Source organism: Martes martes, assembly GCF_963455335.1.
Source record: "Martes martes genome assembly, chromosome: 7".
Taxonomy (NCBI): domain Eukaryota; kingdom Metazoa; phylum Chordata; class Mammalia; order Carnivora; family Mustelidae; genus Martes; species Martes martes.
In genome coordinates this window covers 141450441-141474567 of record NC_137894.1, presented here as the reverse complement: position 1 = coordinate 141474567, position 24127 = coordinate 141450441, and the positions used below count along the sequence as shown (strand labels likewise).

Genomic DNA, 24127 nt, shown 5'->3' with positions numbered 1-24127 from the left:
GCCGGGCTGGTTTGCGGGTTCCTCGGGTCCCGGAAGCGGGGCGCGCGGCCAGAAGCCCCCCCGCCCCCCGCGCGTGTTCGCGGCCCCGCCCCCGCGCCCGGCTCCGCGGGGACCGGGTGTCCCTCCGGTGTGACGCGGGGGGGGGGGGACTCCGCGGCCGCGCTGCGTGGGCTGAAACCTGGCGCCACGCGGCGCTTCCGGGACCTCGGGCGGGTGACTTGCCCTCGGCGCGCCCGCCCTCACCGGCCAAGGAGGGGACCCGCGGCAGAGGCTCGGGCGGGCGTGAGGGCCGAGTGGGCCTGCCCCGTCCCCGGCGGCCCCGGCGGCAGGCGCCGCTCGCGAAGGAGGCACAGAGCGGGTCCACGGCCGGCCTGACGCAGCAGCCTGCGACCCTGGGCCCGGGGCGTGCGTCCACCTCCCGGGGCCCTGACCCACGGGTGCTACCAGACACGGCGCTTCCCCGACTCCAGGATGGGGGGCAAGGGACGACGCCTGGTCCGAGGTCACGGCCCGCGCCTAGCGGCGCCACATTCAGGGTGTCCTGCATGAGGCGGGGCACGCGCGGCTCCCCGAACTGCCCCGCGGCTGACCGCGGGCTCGGCCCTGCCCCACGCCCCCGCTCCAGGGCCGCGTGTCCCGTGCTCCCCCCACCCCGGAGAAGGGCCTCGGGAGACCATGTGACGGAGACGGGGACGGAGGGGCACAGGTCACCCCCTGCCTGCTGGAATGTCGACCCAGCGTGGTGGCCAAGGACATGGGTGGCTTGTGGCAATGGCTCAAGGAGACACCTCGAGTCTTGGCCTCCTTTGTTGACTTTTCGCTCACAGCCTCAGCGAGACGGAGGGTCCCCACCAGGAAGGGGGTGGGTGAGCTGAGACCCTGGATTCGGATTCCCTGTGGCTCTACTCTGTCTGCAAGACACCGATTTCTTTTCAAGGATCATTTTAAGCATCGTGATTCGGGCTCAGATAATTCCATTTCTATAAATTGTGCTCTGACTCACGTTTGCCTCCTCAAAGATGAGTGGGGGCGGAGAAAGGCACCTCTACTTTTTTCCCCCGAGGGAGGTGAGCCACGAACTCACGGAGCGAGCCGGGGAAGCTGGGCTGGGGCCTCTGCTCCTCCTCTCCCGGTCGGCGGCCGCAGCGAGGCTGCCCTCTTGCCCGAAGGGAGGCCTGCTAACCCGCCAGGCCCGGCTGGCCTGACACCACGGCTAAATTTAGTTTCATGATGAGCAATAAAATTCACATGTTCTTTATTTAGTCCATATAATACACCATTTTTAGAGGTTTTTTTTTTTTTTAAATTGGATAAAAGAGCATATTAAATGGCACGTGTATGAAGTTTTCTCTTCATAAACAATGTCAGAACAAAAAGTCTTGAATTACAAAATGTTAAAAAATATGTAGGTACTTAACATTTCACTAAAGCGTAAAGTTACAGATATCCTCTAAAGAAAAATAATTGTGCCACTTGCCTATTTTTGTTGTTTCTATGAACTTTTTTTATTCTGTACATAGGACATTTTGTACAAAATATGAAGTCTACATTTTTATTACTTGTTACCATAAAACAAAGATACAATGTATGTACAATATTAAAAGGAAGCCGTACTAAAGCCACACTAAAAAGACACTCGGAATAGTGACATTTCTGATGTACAGATACATTCTGGAAAGAGTGAAGATGCCGAACGCAGAACTTTATGAAGAAAAACAGTCACCGGTTTATTTTCAATGTAGTACTTTTTGAAATCAGTTTGGTACAGAATAAACAGTGTATCTATATCATAATATATAAGTTGAACAATTAGCACAGGGAATCTGAGTACTAACTAGGAAAACTTTAATAGGCCAAAATATTAAATAATAGTCTTGTCAAAGAAAATTAGTCTCTCTCAAAACTCCCCCCCCCCCCTTTTTGGTGAATGTTTGTCTTCAATAAAGAGCAGAAATAAAACCTAGACAAAAAGGTGTTCTTACAGGCTGAGCTTTATACAGTCACCCAAATCGTGGATATTTTGCTTTTTACCTAGGGCAGAAGAGAGTCTTCCTAGAACCCTCTCTCACACACATACTGAACATCCAAAATCAAGGATATTTGAGAATCTATCAGCTAAAGACGGAAGTTCAAACAATGGTATATCAAAATACAGAAGACGCTGCTTTATACAATAAAAAGCACCCTTTCTCCTTCAAAAGGAAAAGGCATCTAAACTTTTTTTAAATTATAGATTTCATAATGGTAAAATGGATAGATTACTTGTCAAGTTTTTCAGGAAGTGTTTCTTCTCGAAAAGTGGCCTTTCCCACTTTAGCTGGGGCAATCTTTTTAGTTAGTACTTGACTTGGCTCCTAGCCCGGACCCCCCACCCCCACCCCCCATGACCTTCCTCCAGGGACACAAGGAAATCAACATCGTGTGTGGACGTAAGTGACACCGGGGGCGGCAGGCACCACAGCCGGGGGACCGTGTCTGCTTTCCACAACGTTTCCGTGGACACCCGAGACCTCGATCAAAATAAAAGAAGCCATGTTTTATCTTTTTATGCATCAAGACATTTAACATGAACTTAATCTCGTCTCATGCCAGAGACAAGAGAAACTAGAGTCATTTGTTCAGAACAGCAGGACGCGTCTCCAACGGCTCTCAAGCGGGATAAATAAGTCAAAACACGGGCCACCCTGAGAGAGATACAGAGCAGACGACGCACTAGGGTAGAGGTTTTTCTCCTCGTGCTATTCCATTCCGAACGAAAAGCTCGACACATGCAAGGAAGTCCGTGAAATTTAATAGCAGCACTTGAAGACCAGTGGGGACTGAGACGCTGTATTTCCCTCATGAGGCGTTTATAACGTGTGCTCTGTTCACCCGGACAGGGTCACAGTAAGCCCTCACGCCGCCGCCGCTGCCGCCACCCGCTGGCGCCTGGGGACCATGTCCCGGCAGCCAGGGGACACCAGGGCAGTGCCCTGCATGGACCGGGGCACTCTTGTTACTTTCCGCCCAGAGGCAGGCTGCGGCTCGTGATGGGCCAAGATCTGGCCCGACTCAAGATGATCTCGTTCTGACCTTCTATAAAATGTAGAAAATGGATTCTCAGAGATGATAACTATTAATTCTAGAGCCTTGTGAAAGGGCCACAATGTTTAGAGAAAATAAAAGTCTGCAAACAAACAAACAAAAAAAGGGGACACATCATTTGAAAATTCCAATTCCAGTCAAAGGTAGGCAGAGAAAGCTCTCTTTTAAGGTAAGTTTCTCCTGTGAGCTTAACTCCTGGGGTCCCTGGTGCTGGGCCCCAGGCTTGGAAATATGGCTTTAGCGGTACACAAAAGAAGTGACAGTGCACAGATGTCACCCATCAAAGGAAAGAGACACCATCTGAAAACACGGCGGCCGAGGATTGTCATGTCACTTTTCTCAGTAAGTCATGTTAGAATGAGGACAGCAAATAACCATCTCAGTGAGATAAAAAGAAAGGAAGAAAAAGAAAGAGAGGAGGAGAGAAAGAAAGAGAGAGAGAGAGAGAGAGAGAAGCTACTGGCGTAACAATCACGGAGAAACAACGGAAAAGGTCTGTAAAGTCTTCAGAAATAGGTAATACTTTTTTAAAGTGTTCCTTTGATTTGCAGAACAGTGATATTACCATAGAACCACTTGTATAAATGATCACGAATTCCGGTTGGGTAGAACGTGAAGAGGATGACCAGGGTGCTCTCCTTAGCTCTGATTTTGGGAAACAGTCTTACGGGGGCTGCACCGGGGCCGGGCCCACTCGCCGGGGACGCGGCCGGCAGCCCTCGGCTCTGCCGACCCGTCCGAGAAGCCACCATTGTTTGAACTCCTAATCTCGAGCTGAGGCAGAAGTGCATTATTGCCTACAGAACGGGGTCGAAGAAAGCTCTGACTCTGAGTGTAACTGATTTGTATGGCACAAAAAGGATGTACTTTCTACAGAATCCGGGAAAGAACAGGCACCCCCAGGCCGCAGCGGTCCTCCGGGGGGCTAGCGCCCGTCCTGGGAGACGAGCTCGTCAGCTCTGCAGTGAGCCTCCAAGGCGTTCTTGGTGTGGCGGTCCTGAGGCAGCTCGGACTTGCGGCGCACGACAGGCCGGTCCTTCTTCAGATCTTTCTGTGCCTGGAATTACAAAGGCAGCGGTGTTGGCTACGAGTGAAGCCGTCGGGAGGACGGAGCTCATGTCTGCGTACTAAGTCAAAGGGCAGCCGTGAGCCGGGTGCCCAGCGCCCACATTCTAAGGCCGACAGAGGAACAAGCGCCCCAAATCGGGCGCGGCCACCAGCAGTGACCGAGCGGCTAGTGGGAAGGGCGGTGTGCACAAAACACTGGCAGTCTGGGTTCCTAGAAAAGTGTAGTTCCGTACCCAGTACTCGGTACCTCTGTTTTTTGCAAGTACACCGGTTCTAGGAAATGTCCTCAATAGCAAAACCCCATTGCAGCGAATGCTACTGAAGGCATCTTTGTGGCCGTGGCCATTACAGAAGCCGTTCGGAAAGTGGAAATTTCCTCTGGAGGGAAATAAAAAGATTGAATGAAAACCACATTGAAACTGGATTTAAAGAAAAGGTCCAAAACGTCTATTCAATTTGAAAAAAAGGGTCCTTAGAGTAAGAGGCATTATGTGGGTCACTTCGGGGAACAAATCCGCTAGAACTTCAAAAAAACGGTACTTAATTATGCACATAAAATTTCCTAGTATTAAGAATAAGAAATAAAAGATTCCCTCCTCTACAACATTGTCTTCCTGAAATTTAGGACATTGTGGTTTTACTTAAAAAAAAAAAAAGAATCCTAGTTTTGCACAAGGATTTAGAGCACTGTGTCCGCTACGGAAGCGGGGTGGGGGTTGCTGATACAGGGTGTTTATACCAAAGGCACCCGTTCCCGTAAGTAACAGGTGAACAAGTCAGTTGGTTTCGGGGCAGGGCCAGGGCATCTGTACCAGTCTTTCTGAAACAAGACAAGCCATGGAAATCATCTGAACACAGCGTGGGCACCAGAGAACTGCCAATTAGCTCTACACTTCAGCCAGAAGCAAGCGCTTCTGCTTGGCGTCTCCATCGACAAGAAGACAGACTTTAGAGAGAACATACTGACTTCCATGGTAGTGAACAAAAGCCTTATCAGAGAAAACTCATTTCAAGTCAATCGTCTGACAACCAAAGGGACAAAACCACAGCCACCTCTCAGAGTCTGGGGATATCTAACCTCCGTGTGAAGGACACTTCTCCTGGCTCTTAGAAACAATTCCAGAACCCACAGAAGCCAAACGTGGAAAGTTCACGTTTTTGCAGAGCTAAGTATTTCTCAGGGTTCTTTGCAGATTTATCTGTGGAAAAGGCAGGGACATCAAGGTTTAGAAAGAGCCTTGTGTGACGTTCTGGGAATATTTCTAGAAACATGATGTGAAAATTCACACTCATTTATGGGAAAGGCGGGAGTCTGGCTTTTTGCCCCTGGAGATTAGTGCTGGCGGCTTCGGGAGAAGCAGCCCCGTCGGGGGGCTGTGAGGGGCACAGTGCCGGGCGTGTTTGCTTTTGGCCCACAAGGAACCCAAGAGGGAACAATTCTACCCTGAAAACAAAGCCAAGCGAAGCCAAGCCAAACCCAGACTTCTACAGACTCGGTAGAGTTCACCCCCGCGGAAACAGGCATTCCGAAGAGAAGAAACACGTTAGCGGAAAAAGGCCACGGTCGAAACTGTGGAACTGGAACCAGAAGTGCAGATGCAGAGAACACACAGGACCTGGGGACATCTGCAAGGACAGTGGGCCGGACACGCCCGGCTTCCTGCGCCGGCATCTCGGACTGGGGTGTCAGGCAGGGCGTGACAAGAGGAGAAAGATCAGAGAGACAGCAGGCGGGGAGGGACGACAGGGCGTGCGCACGGTCACCCCGAAGGGGCAGGCTGGGCGAGGGGGCGTGTGGGCCGTGGGCCGATGCCCGCGAAGCAGGTGGAGCGTGAGGCACGGCCTCCGTCTGCCGCGTGTGGGCAGATCTACGAGGCTTGAGTTTCCACGCAGGAAGTGGGAGCAGGACACGAGGGCTGGGCGAACATAATCGTGCACGTTTTTACTACACAGCTGAGGACACAGCGAACCCCCCAAATGTCTCAAGGGACCAGATTTGTCTTTACCATCAGCAGCTGGACTGACAGGGAGAAAAGAGAAAATACTTGGCGTACACGGCATTATCTGTCAAGCCTTGTCCTACGCACACAAGCCTTAAACACACTCTACGTATGGAGCGAGGAGTACCTTCACTTCCCACCTTTCCGTCTCTCTACACCTTCCTTATCTGCGTGCTCGACACTGCTTTTCTCCCGACCGACTGTTAAAAATGAGAATTGTTAACATTTTAAACGTCTCCGGTATAAATGTCATTCACATGAAATTTACTACTTCTCTTTGGACATTCCACGGAGGGTTAGACAAGCTCCTCCCTACCCCCCTCCCCCAAAATAAAAATGCAAATTGTGGTTCTGACAGGTCAATACCTAATTTCTCCACAGAATTCCAACCAACCGCATCCCACTTCCTCCCCTCCTCTGCCATTTACCTCTCCCATGTTTCCCATCCTGGCCAACATTCGAGTCATTTTAAAGAAATGTGGAATTATTTTGGGAAAATAAAATGAGCCAGAGATAAAATTTAAAGGGCCCTGAAAATACTCAGACTTTAAATTTTAGCTATAACTTTTTATGTGATTTGGTCTCCAAATTATGCACATAAAGTTCTCCTGCATCGAGGTTTTTTTCTCTTTGCTTTAACAACGATGTTTTGAGATTTTCAGGATACAGGACTCCAACATTTTTCAAATTCAGGAGAGTCTATTATATCAAATATTATACCTATGAGACTGCACTAGAAATATCTTCACCTCGTTGGCTTGAAATGGGGCGGGATTCAACGGACTCACAAAAATCCATGACAAGTCCTAAAATCAGATAGTATTAGTCTCCCAGTTCTTTTCTTTTTCAAAGTTGTTTGGCTATTCTGGGTCCTTTGTGTTGCCATGTGGATATTAGAATCCATAGGTCATTAAAAAAGAAGTAAGTTAGGGTTCTGATTGAGATCACATTAATTTGGGGAGAATGGGTGTTTTGTTTTGTTTGTTTTTTTAAAGATTTTATTTATTTATTTGTCAGAGAGAGAGAGAGAATGAGTGAGCACAGGCAGAGGCAGAGGGAGAAGCAGGCTCCCTGCCAAGCAAGGAGCCCGATGTGGGACTCGATCCCAGGACGCTGGGATCATGACCTGAGCCGAAGGCAGCTGCTTAACCAACTGAGCCACCCAGGCGTTCCTGTTTTGTTTGTTTGTTTGTTTGTTTTTTAAAGATTTTTATTTATTTATTTGAAAGAGAGATCACAAGTAGGCAGAGAGGCAGGCAGAGAGAGAGGAGGAAGCAGGCTCCCTGCTGAGCAGAGAGCCCGATGCGGGGCTCGATCCCAGGACCCTGAGATCATGACCTGAGCCGAAGGCAGAGGCTTAACCCACCAAGCCACCCAGGCACCCCTGAGAATGGGTGTTTTAATGCCACTGAGTCTTCAACTCAGGAGCATGATCGTAGAGATCTAAGAAATAATTATGCAGAAAAGTTAGTTACATCACCTCGCAAGAGTCACGGGAACACACACGCTACAGGAGTTCTCCAGGAACCACCTGTCTGCCTCGTGTCAGTCAGAACCAGGTGGGTGCATGAGTCGAGACCGATCCTTTCATGTTACGGGGAAGCATACACGCTGCTGAGGGCGCGGGACGGATCAACCACGGCCGTTTCCCACTCACGATGAGAATGCTATTTGGATTTGCCTTCTGGATCAAATACTTGATTCCTCACAGAGGAATCATAAATAAGACCATAATTTACGTGTTCTTTACGTTTTGGACATAGGCTGTTCTTTTCCTAGCATTAATTATGACCTGCAGTGGGCCAAAGGATGGACTAAACCCCCCCCAAACTTCCAAACCCCAAATAATTAATGTGTCAGAACTGGCTTATAAACCATCAGTTTCCTGTCCATTGCTAAAAGGTCTACATGACTTAAAAACTAAGGTGGTGGGGTGCCTGGGTGGCTCAGTCATTAAGCGTCTGCCTTCGGCTCAGGTCATGATCCGAGGGTCCCTCGTCAGGCTCCCAGCTCCGTGGGGAGTCTGCTTCTCTCTCTGACCTTCTCCCCGCTCATGCCCCCTCTCTCTCTTAATAATATATAAATAAATACAATCTTAATAAATAAATAATAAAATCTTTAAACAAAACAAAACACACAACACAACAAAAAAACCCTCTAATGTTGTCCCAGATTCTGGGGCAGGGCTCCCGGTACGAGGGGCGCTGCTTTGATATCTGTGTCTGTAAGCACTGGGCGAGCTCTCATGTCTTTAGTACACTTCAAGCCACAAAATCAAAATGGCAATTTAAAAAACGACCTCAAATTCCTCTTCCAGTTAAAAAAAAGTGAAGCAGGAAAATGAATGTCCCCATAGGGAGGACAAAGAAAAATGGGGATTTTTGAGATTTTTTTATCGTATCTGTTCACTGCTAACAATTACAGACTCCAACTGAACTAAGTCAAAATAAGTCACTGACATCCACTAGGCGGGTACGGAGTTTCCCCACCGTATTTCTGGTATTGAAGTTTTGATCTTCTGCTAAGGCTGGGAGCTGGCTGGGAAGGGGCATGCACGTGGTGGTCACTGCAGCCGCCTCTCTGGGCAGCCTTGTGCAAAACGACTCTGGACAAATGTCGTCCAGTTGGGAAAAAAACAAAACAAAACAAATCATGTTCCAAGCATGGAACTCCAAATTCCCTAGTAGCCATGTTAAAAAAGTAAAAAGCAATAGGTGAAATGACTTTCAACAGCGTTTTAAAATTTAACCCAATATATCCAAAATGCTGTCATTTCAACATACAAGCAAGAGTAAAAAATTACGAACGGGATGCTTTTGCATTCGCTTCTTCCTGTCGAGCCTGGGGGTTCCTGTGCTCTGGGCTGTCAGCGCAGCTCAGTGCAGACGGCCACGCTGTGAGGGCTCAGCAGCCCCACGGGGCTCGCGGCCACGAGTCAGGACAGCGTGGTCCGGGCAGTGGCAGGCCTGTGCTCTCGCTGACGCCCCGTCCCGTCTGATCAAGTGGGGAGTGAAATTTGCCTGAGTTAAAACCTCTGTTCAAGCGAGCTGTGAACGACATGAGCATCAGTACTCCAGCCACCCTGACCTTGGGCCCTTGGGAATCTTAGCGCTGGGTGTCGTCAGGGATTCTCAAGGTTCCAGAGTCAGGAAGGCCCCCGCCCCCCGGAGAAACACGGCCAGGACAGGCTCCTCACGCACAGGCGGGACACCTGCCCTCTTTAAAGCCCCCACCGTATGCGTGTTCCCAGCTCGGTGATGCGGTCGGCCTCTGGACGGGTGGGGGTCTGAACACGTACCCCCACCACCGTGGGAACAAACCACCTGAACACAGGAGTCACCCCGATAAGGCCCCTGGCTCCGGGGGTCCCGGCTCCGGCCCCTTCCCGCCAGGCAGTGCCATTCTGCTGTTGGGGAGGGAGACGGGGCTCGGCCCCAGGGCTGCCGCGGGCGGCCGACCGGGGACGTCCCTGGGCCCGAGCGTGAGCGGGAGGCTCAACGGGGAGACAGTGGAACGAGGCCACTTCCCGCTCTGCGAAGCCTTTGGCTTCCCGCTCCAGGGACGGTCAGGAGCTGAGACCGTTACCGGTGGGAATGAAGACAAGACTCACATCTCAGGCGCAGCCTCGAGACTCAGCGATTTCTAGTCTGGTCCTGAGGGGGAGCCCGCCCAGAAGGCAGCGGCGGAGAGCGCGTCCCCCCGGCCGGGCTCCGGTGCTCGGGCTCGGGCAAGCCGGCCACGGGCGCCCCGGCTTCGCTCCGTGCGCGTTACCTGGCGAGCCTCTTCGTTCGCGGCCTTTCTCAGCATCTGCACATCTTCCAATAAAGGCCCGTCTGTCTCCATCGCAACCGGAACGGTCACGGCGCTCGCTTGACTATACACTGCGTACTGCAATGCAAAGCGCGCAGTCACTCTCTGGGCGCGGGTCCTGGCCTGCAAGGCTCGCGTCCTGCGGGGGCAAGTCTTCCCTCTGGCGCCCCCCCAGGGCCCTCTCCTGCAGCCTGTGGGTGGCCCAGCCTGTGCCCGTGGGGCCTCGGAAACCAGCGTCTATTCTTCCGGGCCCAGTGGTACCGGGTGGGACCTGGACGTTGCCTATAGCCTCCCTTCCAAGGCTCCCCTGGTCCCTGGGGCCCGAGGGACGGTGGGGTGGCGCCCGCCGGGCAGCCTCGCTGGTCGCCTGGGTGCATGCACTCCCCTGGCCTGCTCTTCGTGCCCACAGCCTCCCCTCCCCACCCAGGCTGCGCGCACCTGCCGACCTCACTCTCCTGCCCTGGGCTCTGACTCCCTGGAGCTGTTATCCATCCGCCCCTTCGTCCACACGTCCACACGCCCGGTCGTGTCTCAGCCCTCTAGCCAAACTCTGCAACTAGGTTCTGCCCAGCAGCTGGGCTATGCACTGCAAGCCCGTGGCCGTGGAGCCTTGGCTCGGCCGGCTTCCTCCTCCCCACGCCACTGGGCGCCCAGGCACCTGCCACTCCCATCCACACACGCGAGAGCGCCTGGGTGCCGCCCCTTCTAAGGCACCAGACGTGTTGCTGCCAGGAAGGACTTTTCGACATCCGAGTCTGACCAGGCCACTTTGCTCTTCAGGACTCTAAGACCTGCACCTGTTCTCGGGGCTAAACACCCAGATTTGTCCCCTCTCCAGCTGCTCCCAAGCACAGACCACACCCAGCCCCCCTCCTCCTTCGCGAACAGTCCACCTGTGCTCAACGACCCGGCTTCCGTCCTCTGCCCTCTCTGCCTTGAGGACCTCCCCTGGATTCAGACTGGGTGGCTGAGACTTCCCCTGCAAGGGGTTCAGCGCTCCTGCTGGGGACACCGTGACTGTGGCCACCACAGTGTGACTTTCTGTGTCCCAGGTGGAGGCAGGAAGCAGACCTCCTGCCCGCCTTCCGCTCCAGCACGTCCTCGTGTGTTACGATCTGGCCATATGAATGCATTCTCTCTGCCTCCATCTGGCTCCCCTCGTGGATCCCTAAGCTCCTCGGAGCGGTGTCCTGTTCTCATCTTTGTATCTCGGGAAGGTTCCATCATTCAGGACACCCAGCTGGTGCCCATCCGCCGAGGGAAGCGGCTGTCTCCTCGGTGCCGTGCCCCCAGGGGCCCCCAGAAGCACAACTAAGCCCAGGACTCATCGTGCCCGTGCTGGGAGCGGCACGCAGCTCCCAGTCCTCGATGGGGCTCAGGGCGAAAAGAAGAAAGAACGAGAATGTTACAAAATGGTCCCAGCCAAGGGAGGGCCTCAGAGCAGGCCCTGGCAGGAGAGGATTCTTACTAGGGATAAAACCATCTGTCGAGGCTGGAGTCCACAGCAGGGTCAAGAACACACACGTCGCCCAGAGATGCCCACCTCTCAAGAGAAAGCGGCCAGCCGGGCCCCGCGCCCCGCGCCCCGGGCCTGAGGCGGCACCCGAGGTTCACAGAAGCACCTGTCTTCACGTCACACGATTCCGACCAAAGTCAGAGAGAAGTGAGCACTAAGCTGCTCCCCGGCCTCTTGGGTGGGCTAGGAAAACACATTCACGGGAGAAAGCCTCAGTAGTCCATGACTCGAACAAATTTAACCACGCGTGGTATTCAACAACTCCAGCAGAACCGCCACCACGGCCACGACAAATGTGACCGAAAATTCGGGAGGCTCCGCCGACTCCCCAAGCCTCGCAGGACGGATGGCGCACGTCCGATCTGAGCAGGGGAGCCTCGGGGACACTTCCAGACACCGCTCAGGGGGCAGACTTGCAGAAGAAGCAATGAACTCCTACCTCAAGAAAGCAGACCTGAGATGGGGAGCCAGGCTCGAAGACCCCACTGTTCTCGTGACGGAAACAAGAAACACGCTGTAGTCCACACAACTCTCTGCTTCCTGCGGTCGTCGTGACAAAGAGCAAACAGTGACTGGAGTTTGGAAAAGATTCCCTCTCTCAAGAGAAGACCAAGCCCCGAGGCCTTGCTTCCAGCTCTGAGACATCACTAGCCCAGGAAGTATTTTCCTTGGGGGACATGGCACTGGGGAGTGCGCGTGCAGAGGGGACTCACGGGGGTGACTCACACGGGTTCAACAAGGAGACGATCAGCCCGGCGCCCTGAACGTCACGGTCACCACGGCGCCTGGTGAGCGCAGGCGGGGGCCCTGCCCAGGGCGGCACAGAGAGCAGCCCAGAGGAGTAAAAACGTCGTGTAAGAGAAACTCAGGAGCAGCTCAGAAAAAGGGAGATGAGAACAGTGTCTATTTCAGAAGGGACACCTGTTACCGTACAGCAGTGAAAACCAGGCCACGCCGGTCACACAACCCACCAGCTCTTCCCACTTGTGGCAGGAAGGCTTCGTGCGGGTTTCCATGAGATCATTTCTATATTCTCGGTAAGACAGACAGAAGCGCGCTCTGACTTGTGCGTGGTTCACGCGTCTCAGGGTGTTGAGGTGGCAGGTGCGGGGGGCGGGGTCCCAGCCGGCCCCCTGCACGCGGCTGTCAGGCAGGGCCGCCCGCCTCCACCTGCCCCAGATTCCCGCTTTTCCTGTGTCTTAAAAACAAATGTCAGTATTTTAACCACACACTCTGTTCCTTACAGCAGATGCCCGGGGCTGTCTGCCTGCACGGGGCACGTACAGGTTCACGGTCACCTCACAACAGCGTCTCCGTGAAGAGCACAGAACAGAGGCTGGAAAGGGGACACTGCCGGGTGGTTCTACGTGGGGACCGGGACGTCACTTAAGAAAGTCATTCCAGTTTCCGAAGGCTTAAGTCTCCTGAACGTGGTTTTCTTGAGGCAAGTACGAGCGATACGTCACACAGATCAAACACATACGTTTAATACACCTCTGTTCATGCATCGCTTCTCAGGCGATGTCAGACTGAAAAACCGGCAGCACGGACTTAGCGAACGATCTGTGCACCCCTCTCACCCAGGAAAAGTGGACTGCTTGGAATCCAGCCCAGCCGCACGAACCCTTTAGGATTCTAAAGGGAGCTGAGCGGTTCTCCTAAAGTACCGTCTCGTCTTTTCTGGGAGGAGGAGGACAGCCTGGGGACCGTGCCTGCGGCAGGGAAGCGCCCCCGTGATTTTCAGACCGGCCCCGAACCAGAAAGAGCACCTGCCGGACAGCACTGTGGTCCATCGGGACCAGTGGACGGGACACCCAAGACCACACAGCTCAGAAGCCCGCACACTGGCCCCACAGTGGGCGCTCTGCAGGGCGCCGCCGCACCTGCTGGCAGCTCCACGGGACACACTGCGTGCACCTGCCTGCCAGAGCGCACTGGAGGCTCCTAGCTAGGTCGGGAGGAAGGGTCAGTGGCCGACGTGACAGAAGTGAGGCAATTTTCAACAATTAAAGGCTCAGCCTCCAGGAACCTGGTTTTAGGAAAAAGGCCACCCAACTTCATACTTCATCTATTTCAAATCTAACTTCTTTTTTTTTCAAATGATTTTGATATTAAAAAGAAAGGACATACCACTTGAGTGACAGCGTCTATGACATTTGTGGGGAGAAAGCAAATTGCAATCTTGGCCCCCAAACAGAGGCTGTACCCTGGTTTCCTTTTTACCACAGTATATTGGTGAGATTTAGATCTTAATGAAAAAGCGGAGGGAAAAAAGTCAATTCTGTGGTAAAAACTTTGTGGGGCAAAAATCAGTTACTTGTACAGAAGTCGAGAAGCACTTTTATTGCAGACATTCCCACATACAAGGTTAGTGAGACCGCCCCCCGCCCCTCGCGCCAGGAAGCCACGTTCCCAGCTCATAAAAACATTCAGTAACACCCCAGAGGTTTTCACGTTACTCTTTTTAGTACCTGGGGGTTTGCTTTGGCTAGATTTTCTATTTTAACCCACGCTTCTTCTCGTTCCTTCATTTTTAGCTTCTCTCTGAAAAACAGCAAAATGTCATTGGTGTTAGAGACAGGGATCACGTGCAAGCGAAGGCGAAAGGGGATGCTGACATGGCCAGCAGCAGCACCTACTCTCCTCTGTCACCGCTAGTCTTACTCCTCGAGCTTCACTGTGGGGATCCCCGAGGGACGGGATGCGGCACACGCGATGCGGAAAACAAGCCAGACTCAGAGGCAGAGACCGAGCGAGTGAGCAGGCCGCAAGGAGAACATGCTGGAGACCGCAGGCCCCCAGGACATGCGTACGAGCCCCTCAGGCCTGCACCGTCCTGCTCTCGCTGCTTCCTCGGGGGAACCTAGAGGACTCTGAAGACAAGCTTATGGGGCTGTGGAAAGTGAGACCATTCCACGGCGTACAGGAACCGAGGCTAAGGGCTGACGTCCCGACAAGGACGGCTTTAAAAAGGAACCGTCTTTGGACCCGGTTCTCATCCGCTCCCACCACCAGAGGCCCATAACCTTCAGTAAATCCCTTCACCTCGACCCAACATTTCTTCTTGTTCTTCTTTTTAACCTGGAGAATGTGCTGCGTGATCTTTAAGATCCTTTTCAGAGGGGCGCCTGGGTGGCTCAGTGGGTTAAAGCCTCTGCCTTCGGCTCAGGTCATGGTCTCAAGAGTCCTGGGATCGAGCCCCGCATCGGGCTCTCTGCTCAGAGGGGAACCTGCTTCCTCCTCTCTCTCTGCCTGACTACTTGTGATCTCTATCAAATAAATAAATAAAATCGTTAAAAAAAAGAGATCCTTTTCAGAAAGCGGACAGACTCACCGTGTGAAAGGCGGAAGGCACAGGTGAACCCTGTGCTCGGCTCCCAGGGAGCCCGGGCCACAAAGCTGGAGGCCCGGGAGGCTCTATGTGCACGTGCCCCTGCCTCCCTCCCGGCCCTGCAGACCACGCCTCGCACAGTGGGTCCCCCTCATGTGTGTGTCCCTGTCTTTCCTTCCCACACCACGTTTTTGTCGTATCACTGCTGTGCGTCAGAACCTGCGACGGGGCCTGACGGACGGGACAGCATGGACGCGCCGTCTGTGAGGTGCGCGCGCGGGACCGCGGGTTACGGGTATCCCGCGGCCTGAATGATACTCGTGCAAAGTGTATCTGCCTGAGCCAGCTTCAAGGGACAAGCAAACAAGAAAACCTGCCCAGAGCCCAGACCCGACGGTGACGTCCTCCTCTGAGCGAGAGCGGGGCGCGGGTTTCGGGAAGGACGCCGGCCAGGCTTCAGACAAGGGCCCGTAAAACCGCGTCGGGTTGAACATGCTTGCTCTGTCACGCAGACCTCAGGGGAAAGAACTCAAATCTCTGCCTTATAGACCTGAAAAGCTCCTACGCCCCCAGCCTCTCCGTGCTCCTCGGCAGAGCTAAAGCCCGGGCCGCACGCACACACGTTTTTCAGAAGTGATGAAACTGGTGGCATGACGGGGAGCACAGAGATGTTCTCCGCAAACAAGTGAACGTAACAAGCGTGTGCATTTGTGTTCCGAGGGTGACGGACTGATTTTGCTTTAAAGCGAGGCGCGTTTTAGGACCCACCCACCCGAGAGGTTTATTCAGGCCCGAGGAAGAGAAAACCCTCGAAAGAGTATTTGAAAGGAGCAACTTACTTCAGTTTCTCTGCTTTGAACTGCTGGGTACAGTCGTCGAACAGTTTCTGGTTCATCTCCATGAAGAGTTTCAGCGCGTTGTAGATCAAGCCGTGTATTGTCCTGCACGCAGACCCTGGTGTTCAGGCTCTGAACCCTCCGATTTTCTACCCACCTCCCTACCCTCCTCGGCCACAGCCCTTTGCCCCTGACCCTCCAGCTGCTGCCGCGGCCCTGTCACGCGCCCCTGGGCTCTCCGACCAAAGCCCCGTCGCTCTTCCAAGCAGCCCGCGGAGCGCTCCGGACCGGCCCCGGGCCCCTCGCTTTCTGTCCTGGCTGACAGCAGCCACCTTCCGTGGAAACGGAATAAAAAACACTGACACTTGAAGAAACAGAATCCAGACAAACAGCAACATGCAGGGGACAATAACGGAAACATTTTACTTCCTATAAATGCCAATTCCCTTTTCATCTTCTTAATTAAGGGTAGAAAACTTTTTAATAAACCAAAACGTGGCTTTGGAAGACACAAAATAAAATGACCAGGGAATGCTTCACGAAGCTCAGCTTCCTGGCTCTAACGTCCAGGAGAGCGAGGAGGCACAGCTGCTCCGTGACCCAGTGGAGGCTGGAGGGGACGCCAGTCCCACCCGCCCTCAGCGGACGGCCACCCAGGCAGCGACGGGCAGCAGGGCCGCGCCGCGGAGCCCAGGAAGCCCACGGCCTTGCGAGCAGCCACAGAAACCCCCCCGTCCCGTCCGCGACCGCCCTCCTTGCTGCCAGGCCTGCCGCTGTTTCTGCTGCTGTAGGTTCACGGGGACTTCGTAGCTCACTTCATAATAAAACCCCACTCGTATCTGGAAACACTTAAATAACACTGCTCTCTGTGCAACAGGCAGCAGACACCACTGCCTCTTGCACTGTACTAAATGCACACGGGGACGGTGGCTGAGCTCCAGGACCTTTGCTCCCACCTGCTGAGCGTAATAAAAAATGAATGTGGCAGAGAAAAGGCTGCTGAAAGTCGATACAATGACGAGGTCTGCGGGGCCGTGCCAGGAGCGCCCCAGCGGCCCCCAGAGCCGCGCGCTGATGTCTCTTAGGGGCCCGGGACTTTCGGTGTGTTGACTTCACCTGCATTCACCTTCACAGCAAGGTGAAAGGTCTCTGCAAGTGCTTACGTGTGTGTTTCCTTTTTAAACTGATATTCTGCACTTGGATCTCAATCCTAATTGAAGTTTTAGCGACATATGGGGAACTTTAAATGCCCCAGTGGACAGCCAGCTCTTTCCTGTTTTTCCTTTTAATTTTTAAAAAGATTTTATTTATTTATTAGAGAGAGAGAGCGCGCGCGCACACACAAGCGGGGGAACGGCAGACAGAGGGAGAGAGAGAAGCAGACTCCCCACCAAGCAGGGAGCCCAGTGCGGACCTCAATCCCAGGACCCTGGGACCACGACCTAAGCCGAGGGCAGAAGCTTCACTGATGAAGCCCCCCCGGCTGCGCCCCCTTCTTACTTGTTCCAGTGGGTCTTGGAGTTGCGGTACAAGGAAGGAAACATGATGGGCAGGATCTTTGCCGCGTTGTCGCTGATCAGGCTCATGATGTACTCGTTGTTCCAGTAATACAGCGCTCGCTCCGCCACCTGCAAGATGGAGGGCACAACTGTGGTGACCGCGACGAGAAATACTCATTCAGCAGGACCCTCGCCACGACTGCGTGGGGAGGTGATGAATCACACCCATCAGCCAATCAGCACCACAGACTTGGCACACTTGAGTCCATCGTCCAAGAGACTGCTGCAAAGGGCAGACGGTTTCCCTCCCACCAAGAACACACTCACTCACTTCTCCACCCTTTCAAGGAACATCTAGGCTGCCCCGGGCTGTACACGGAGGACACGGGCCAGGTGCTTCCCTTCCACCCGCCTTCTGCCCACTCCCTTCTGTCTCAGGTCCGGGAAGAGCCAAGGCGTCAGAGTGGACAAGGTGAAGCGGGACTCCCGCCCTCGCAGAGCTTACGTTCCAGCAGGGCAGACAGAGGATGGGAGAATTAATTCCCCAGAGGTGACAGGCCCCGGGGCAGACAGCAGCATGGAAGGCGCCAGGAGGAGGGCCGCCTTGCTCAGGGTGAGCTCATGACACGTGCCAGCACGTGCAAAGGGGCAGACAGGCTGAACAAAGGTCTTGGGGACGACTTCAGATCGAGGCCACAATGGCTGAATGAGGAACCCAGGAGGGGAGAGCGACAGGTGACTGAGGCCCCCTCAAACAGGGGGGACAAAAGTTGGAATGTGTATGTGTCAGAAACAAGTGCTTGTGGACAGGGAGTCTCAGGGCCGAACCGTTTGTCCCCAAGTGTCCGTCGCTCGGCTGCGGGGAGCGAGGTGTTAAGCCGTTGGGGCACACGGAACAGAAGGCAAAGACGGCTTTCCAGAGGAGCCTTTTCTAAATACTCTCAGCGAGAAGCAGGGGTTCAGTGATGCGGCTGAGATGCTCAAGTGTGTTTTATAGAGCCAGCGTCTTAGCATCCTCCTTCGAAGTACGACCACACCGGCCATCTCCCTTCGCCCACACGACAAGCACGGTGTGGCCGCGACGCACCGAAGCCGGTCACCTCCGCCGATGTGGACTCCCACCGAGGCCGCCCTCGGCCCGCCCTCCGTACCTGGAAGTGGGGGCTGGACACGCATTTGGCCAGCTGCCGGAAGAGCGGCTCCATGATCTTCACAAACTCCGACGGCTCGATCACGTCTAAGATCTCCTCTAATTCATTCAAGAACATGACTTCTTTTGGACTGTGAGTCTTTGGCCAGTATTTGAGAAGCGCCATCACCACCTGCCGGAGAAAAAACACACGGTGTGACGCCCGCCGCCTGCGCTCCGTGGACACGACCCCCGAGCAGAGCCACAGAACCAGGCGACGCTTTCTTCTGTGGAGACGGAACAGCCGCGCCGTGAATCAGCACGTGGGCTTTTTATAATCAGAGAACCGGATCTCATCTGATTTACTGCAGAATCGCCACTTTAACACATGCGACCCGCTCCCTCTGCTTAACCCCACTGCAGTCAGTCCCTTCAGAAAAAAAAAAAGAAGATAAAAAAGGAGCAGTCAGGAGGGTTGAGAGAGAAAAAGAACAATGGAGAGACACGGGAAGTAGGAACTGTGTGTCCGTTTCCACGCAGGAGCAGTCAGCGGGGAGGCTGCTGGTCACACGTACGCAGAATCTGTTTCTTTCTCAGACTGACCGTTCCTAGGCATTTCTCCGTACTGTGTGCACACACGGTGTTTCCGATTGTGCAAAGATGAGTCGGAACAGGAGACGGGGAATACGCTGACCCTGGCGTAGCTCAGGCTGCGTGGGGCTGCCGGGGGATCTGAGGTCCCACTGCCCTCTGTGCATGTGACCCGTGACCGTGGGCTGGTAACCACCTCGGGGGCTGCGAGGACCTTGCACTGAGGCGTGCTGGCCCGTGGGGAGCACGGCAGTGTGGCCTCAGCTGGGACCCCGCCTGACAGCATCTGCGCCGCCGACCCCCGAGAGGCATGTTCAGCCGGCGGCGGCGACAGCTCCCTCATCTACGGGGACTGGACCTTACCTTCCTTGCCCGGGTCGGCAGGGAGAAGGAGTTTCTGTGGGGCAACCTTTCTCTATCTCACCCCTATAGTTTCCAAACTTCCTATCACAACATACCAGTGAAGATCGTCCACCCAGAGTGTCAGATTCAGCTCAGTGAGGGTGAGTAACATTTCTAGAGTGCAGCCGTCTTCATTCTGAAAGAGCACAAGGGCCCAAAACACAACCGCAGCCCATCACCACCATTTCAGGAACCAGTGTCCCAGCCCCTCACTAGCGTCGGGACCGCCACGAAGATCACGGCAAGTGCCAGCTCCTTCTGGCTGGCGGGTGGGTGTTCTCCACCGGCCCACCCTCCGCAACCTTGCAGACAGCGCCTGACGGCTCGGGCAGGCCAGCGGTGACATCCTGACTGTAGCTAAAACACGGTGGGCCTTTCAACAGCAGCCATTCCGAACTCCACTGAACGCTTCTGGCCTTCAGGCTCCAAGATGGTCTTTCATGAGGTGACACTTTTTTTTTTCATGATGTGACACTTTATGAAATTCCAACATTTATAAAAAAGACTGTGCTCCTCGTTTTGGAGTCTGATGTAAAACTTCATAACACGACAGTCTCTGAAGGGATTTCCTTAAAAAATCTAGCGTTTAATGATTTTGGTCCTACTTTTTGCTCAAAACTGTTGGACATTTAGTGACCGGCTACTATTCCCCAGTGTGGGGACCACGGTTAAGATTACGGCAGATGCCTGTCAGTTCCCAAACCCACTCTTCCTTGTCATTTGTCAAATGGTACTTTGTTAGGAAAAACACACTAGCGTATGAGACGCAGAACACAAGGCATTAGCTATTCAATGTCTCTAGAAGAGGTTTTATTTCTGGAATCGGAGCCCCACACTGGACCAACTTATCACACCATCTGGAGTGACCTATGCTCGATACCATGGTTTCAGAAGGCAGCAGCACTTTGCAAAAGAGGGGCCTGCCTGGTGAAGCTCATCGAGGCAAAAGCCGTCTGCTGCTGGGCGCAGGTCATGCACTGAGCTCTCCTTTGGAGACTCGACGGGGTGCTGCTCTCTGGACGGGGCTGAGGAGGGCAGGCGAGCCCCTCCCCGACACACCAGAGAAAAAGAGGGTTCCCACCAGATCCTGTAGCAGAAGTCAATTATCCTGAAGAAACTGGCGGACGACAACATAACGTGATCTTACTTCCATCTGTGATCTGATGAGCTTGTATTGTTCTTACAACAGCAGCATATGTGTTCAAGAAAGTTTCTGAGCGCTACACACAGTTCACAAATACTAACTGCAGACCTTGAACAGGAGTGATGCAGGTCTTTTAAGTGGATCGTACTTTAAACATTCCTGACCTTGGCCATACTGGCTTCAGGAGAGCCTTGGGTCCAGACCCTGAGACCCCCCCCCGTGGGTGCCGTGTCCTCCTCAGTGCTGCCAAGTGGATGCACACCTTCACAAGACTTTATCCCGTTCATCTTCTTGTCGACGAGCTTTCAATGCTGAAGGAAGACAGAGCAGCCTCTGTATTTCATAACATGGGAACTTCAAAGACAGGAGTTCCCCGAGGTGAGGGTCTGCACGGTTTTGATGTGCAGAAAAAATCTGCTTTCTGCGGTCCACGGAGCACTGGGATTCGGGAATGAAGCGAATCTGGGTGGCAGTCCCGGGCACCGGCCGTGCGGGAGCCTCTCCACGCCTGTGCCGACTCAGAGCTTACGGTCTAAGACAGAAGGACCCAGTGGAGGCCGGCGGTCGCCTCTCTCCTTCCCTCAGACAACTATGGCCAAGAGCTCCCGCTCCCGCCAACTGCTGTCAGCTTTCGCACTCGTCTCTGGGGAAGGAAGAACAGGGGCCGTGCTGGGCAGGATTAGGACTCGGGCTGTGACAGACCTGGCCGGGGACCGGGGCACTACGGTGGGGGCCTGGCCTGCGGCGAACGCGGCGCAGCGTCCGGTGGATTCTTCAGCCCCTGGAGCGTGTGAGAAATACACACAGAGAAAAATCAGGACAGTGCACGCTTTTTCTTTCCTTCCGTGTTTTTCTTTCCCGTATTTCTGAGGTAGAAAAGGCAGGGCGTGTGTCAGAATCTGTTTCCATACGTGTCATTGGTAATGGTTCCAACCCGTTGGTGGGGAGCCACTGTCCAACACAGACACAGGCCCCGAGGACGCGGCCCCACTGGAGAAGAGACTTGATCACTGGGGCCACCTCAGCGGTCCTTCCCCACCGAGACACGTCCTCCGTTTAGTCAAGGGGGATAAAGATAACCCGACCCTGACAGGGAGAAAACGCTCTGGGTTTGACACTGAAGTCTGGTAAGTCTGGTGCCTCTCCTTGGGGGCTTCCAGAATCTCGGGAGGAGGCAGAGGCATGCGGGGACCCCGGGGGTGTGGTCGAGGGGTCTTCCGGAGTTGCCGGGTGACTCCGGGAGTCAGTGCACGGGGTTCAGAAGAAGGCAGAGATCGGGAGCCAGTGTGGCCCAGAAACAGAGAAATTATGCAACACTCACAACCTCACAGGACCACTGTGGATGGAGAATGCCGGAATGACAACATTTGCCTTTTCTATCCCAACGGTTAGCTTCAGAAAGAGTAGCCACACGCTGCAGCTGACACTCCGTACTTCTCACTTTGTTACTCAGCGGTAAGAAACTGCCTGGCTGACAAAACATGGGTAGCGGATCTGAAGGGGTCTGTCCGCACCAGGTGACCAACCAGTGCATGAAGAGATGCCCAACTTCTTCAGCCGGGAGGGACATGCCAATCAAAGAGCCCCCAGAGACGCCACCACACGCTCACTAGATGGCCAGGATGAAAAAAGGGATGACCCCAAGTGTCGGCAAGGATGTGGAGGGCGCGGAGCCCGTGTAGCCGCTGGCGGGGGGTGGGGCGGGGAGAGTGGGGTGGCTCCTCCCAGAGCTAAGCCCAGGAACACTGGCTGACCCGGCACTGCCCCTCGAGCTGTACAACCGACAGGGCCGAGAGCGGGGACCTGCACAGACCCCTGACACCCACACTCACAGCGACCCCAGCGTCTGCCGGCAGGGGGGTGGACGAACAGAACTCAAGGGAGTCCATCCAGTCGCACCCGGGGACCGAGTCCTGACACAGGCACGGAGGGTCTAAACCCTGACGACATCCTGCACGAGTCCACCCGCACCTCGACAAGGCCAACTCGCGGACACAGAAAGCAGGTGAGAGGCCACCAGGGGTGGGCAGAGGGGAAGCGGGAGTCGGCGTTTGGGGGGATCAGAGCTTCTGTCTGGGACGATAACCAAGTTCTGGGAATCGTGGTGACAGCTGGGCAGCACTGGGACGTAATTAATGCCCTGCGCATGTACGGCGAAAATGGCACATCGCATTTTATGCTACATGCACTTTACCACGGTTAAAGAAAATTAATAACGTAATATACCAAAGAGCCACTGAATTGTACGTTTCAAATGGGCGAGACGTATGGTATATGCATTATAGCTCAATAAAGCTACCAAAAAAAAAGCGTATTCAAAGGCTTACACCGGCCCCCCACACCTTCCACTTGGCTAATCTGGGATATGACAGCCTTCGTTTTTAGTCAAGATAACAGGCTGAGAAATCTGGAAATCAACATGCTCAACAGTTGCCACCGGGCACTTGTGACGTGGTGATCACGGAGCAGCTACCCTCCGACCCGGGAGGAACGCCGCAGCTCAAGGGTGCGCGATCCACACGCCAGCGTCTCCCGTTCGGAGGACTGTGGTCCAGCTCAGGGAAGAAGCAATTTGCTCACGTACGATCACCACCGCGGTAAAGGACCCTGTAATCCAAGTCGCCACATTCTGAACACACACGACACATGAAGGGAAGCAGCGTGTTTGTCCGTGTGACCGCAGGTGATGACGTGGTCTGAGCAGCTACTTGGCCAGTGCAGTAACGGTGATAGGACATCTGGGGACACCCACAGGCCACATCACGGGTGCACCGGCGCCCGGACCAAGGTCCCAGCCAGAGTGCATACTTACTGGTTCAGTGAGGGTGCTGTCCTTTTCTAAAAACTGCACGACACAGTACGCCAGCTGCGAAGTACAGGAGAGGGGGCATTAGCGTTTCCCTCCAAAACGGCAACGCTGCCCCCCACCCCCTTGGCATGGCCTCTCCCACCCTGGGCAGGCAGACATTGGTGCTCTGAGGGGGATTCTCAGGCACAAGACAGCAGAAAGCTAAAAAAATCAGGAAACAGTTTTTCAGACGAATATCGACAAGTCAGCCTTGGTTTGGCGGGGATTTTCCTCACCCTCTTCTTAGAGACTGTAATTAACAAGTCATCTAACAGCTGGAAAAAGACAAATTAAAATCTGGTTGCACCTTAAACCACTGAACTATTAATCTCTTCTGTAGAACAATTAACAGGGTAACAAGCTGGCTGGAAGTACAGCGACCACCACCAATGAACGGCAAGAGGAGGAAAAAAACCCACCACGAAGTAAAATACTTCCCAGGAAGCTGACGTGCTGAGATTCCCGTAAAGAATACACTTCCTGGGGCGCCTGGGTGGCTCAGTGGGTTAAGCCTCTGCCTTCGGCTCAGGTCATGATCTCGGGGTCCTGGGATCGAGCCCCGCATCGGGCTCTCTGTTCATCAGGGAGCCTGCTTCTCCCTCTCTCTCTGCCTGCCTCTCTGCCTACTTGTGATCTCTCTCTGTCAAATAAATAAATAAAATCTTAAAAAAAAGAAAAGAATACACTTTCTGTGACTGAGCCTGTGCCGACACACTGTGCCCCCCAGCGTGAGGGCCTGCAGGACGGGGGAGCCCGCTGGCTGCCAGGCTTGTCCCCGACCGTCCACACCCGTCCATGCAGGGCTCACGAGGGCAAGAGGGAAGGAGGGACCACGTCTCCTGGGTAAGTGCAGCCGCCTAACCAGGTAG

At 54.1% G+C, this 24127-nt stretch overlaps 1 protein-coding gene across 5 annotated transcripts in view; it reads right to left on the bottom strand.

Moving 5' to 3' along the window:
* Window positions 1-1239: 1239 nt before the first annotated feature.
* Window positions 1240-24127, bottom strand: part of PPP2R5C (protein phosphatase 2 regulatory subunit B'gamma) — a 122920-nt gene continuing 100032 nt past the window's right edge. For 2 of the 5 annotated variants that reach the window (XM_080809136.1, XM_080809138.1), the window contains 7 exons: window positions 23223-23276; window positions 18296-18466; window positions 17146-17273; window positions 15649-15750; window positions 13950-14022; window positions 9924-10040; window positions 1493-4141 (listed from right to left, as the gene is read on the bottom strand). In XM_080809136.1, coding sequence (XP_080665262.1) covers window positions 4010-4141; window positions 9924-10040; window positions 13950-14022; window positions 15649-15750; window positions 17146-17273; window positions 18296-18466; window positions 23223-23276 — 777 coding nt within the window. In that variant the 3' untranslated portion in view covers window positions 1493-4009. Of the gene's footprint in view, window positions 4142-9923; window positions 10041-13574; window positions 14023-15648; window positions 15751-17145; window positions 17274-18295; window positions 18467-23222; window positions 23277-24127 lie in introns of those variants that run through there. The other 3 variants (XM_080809137.1, XM_080809139.1, XM_080809140.1) reach the window with 2 other exon arrangements.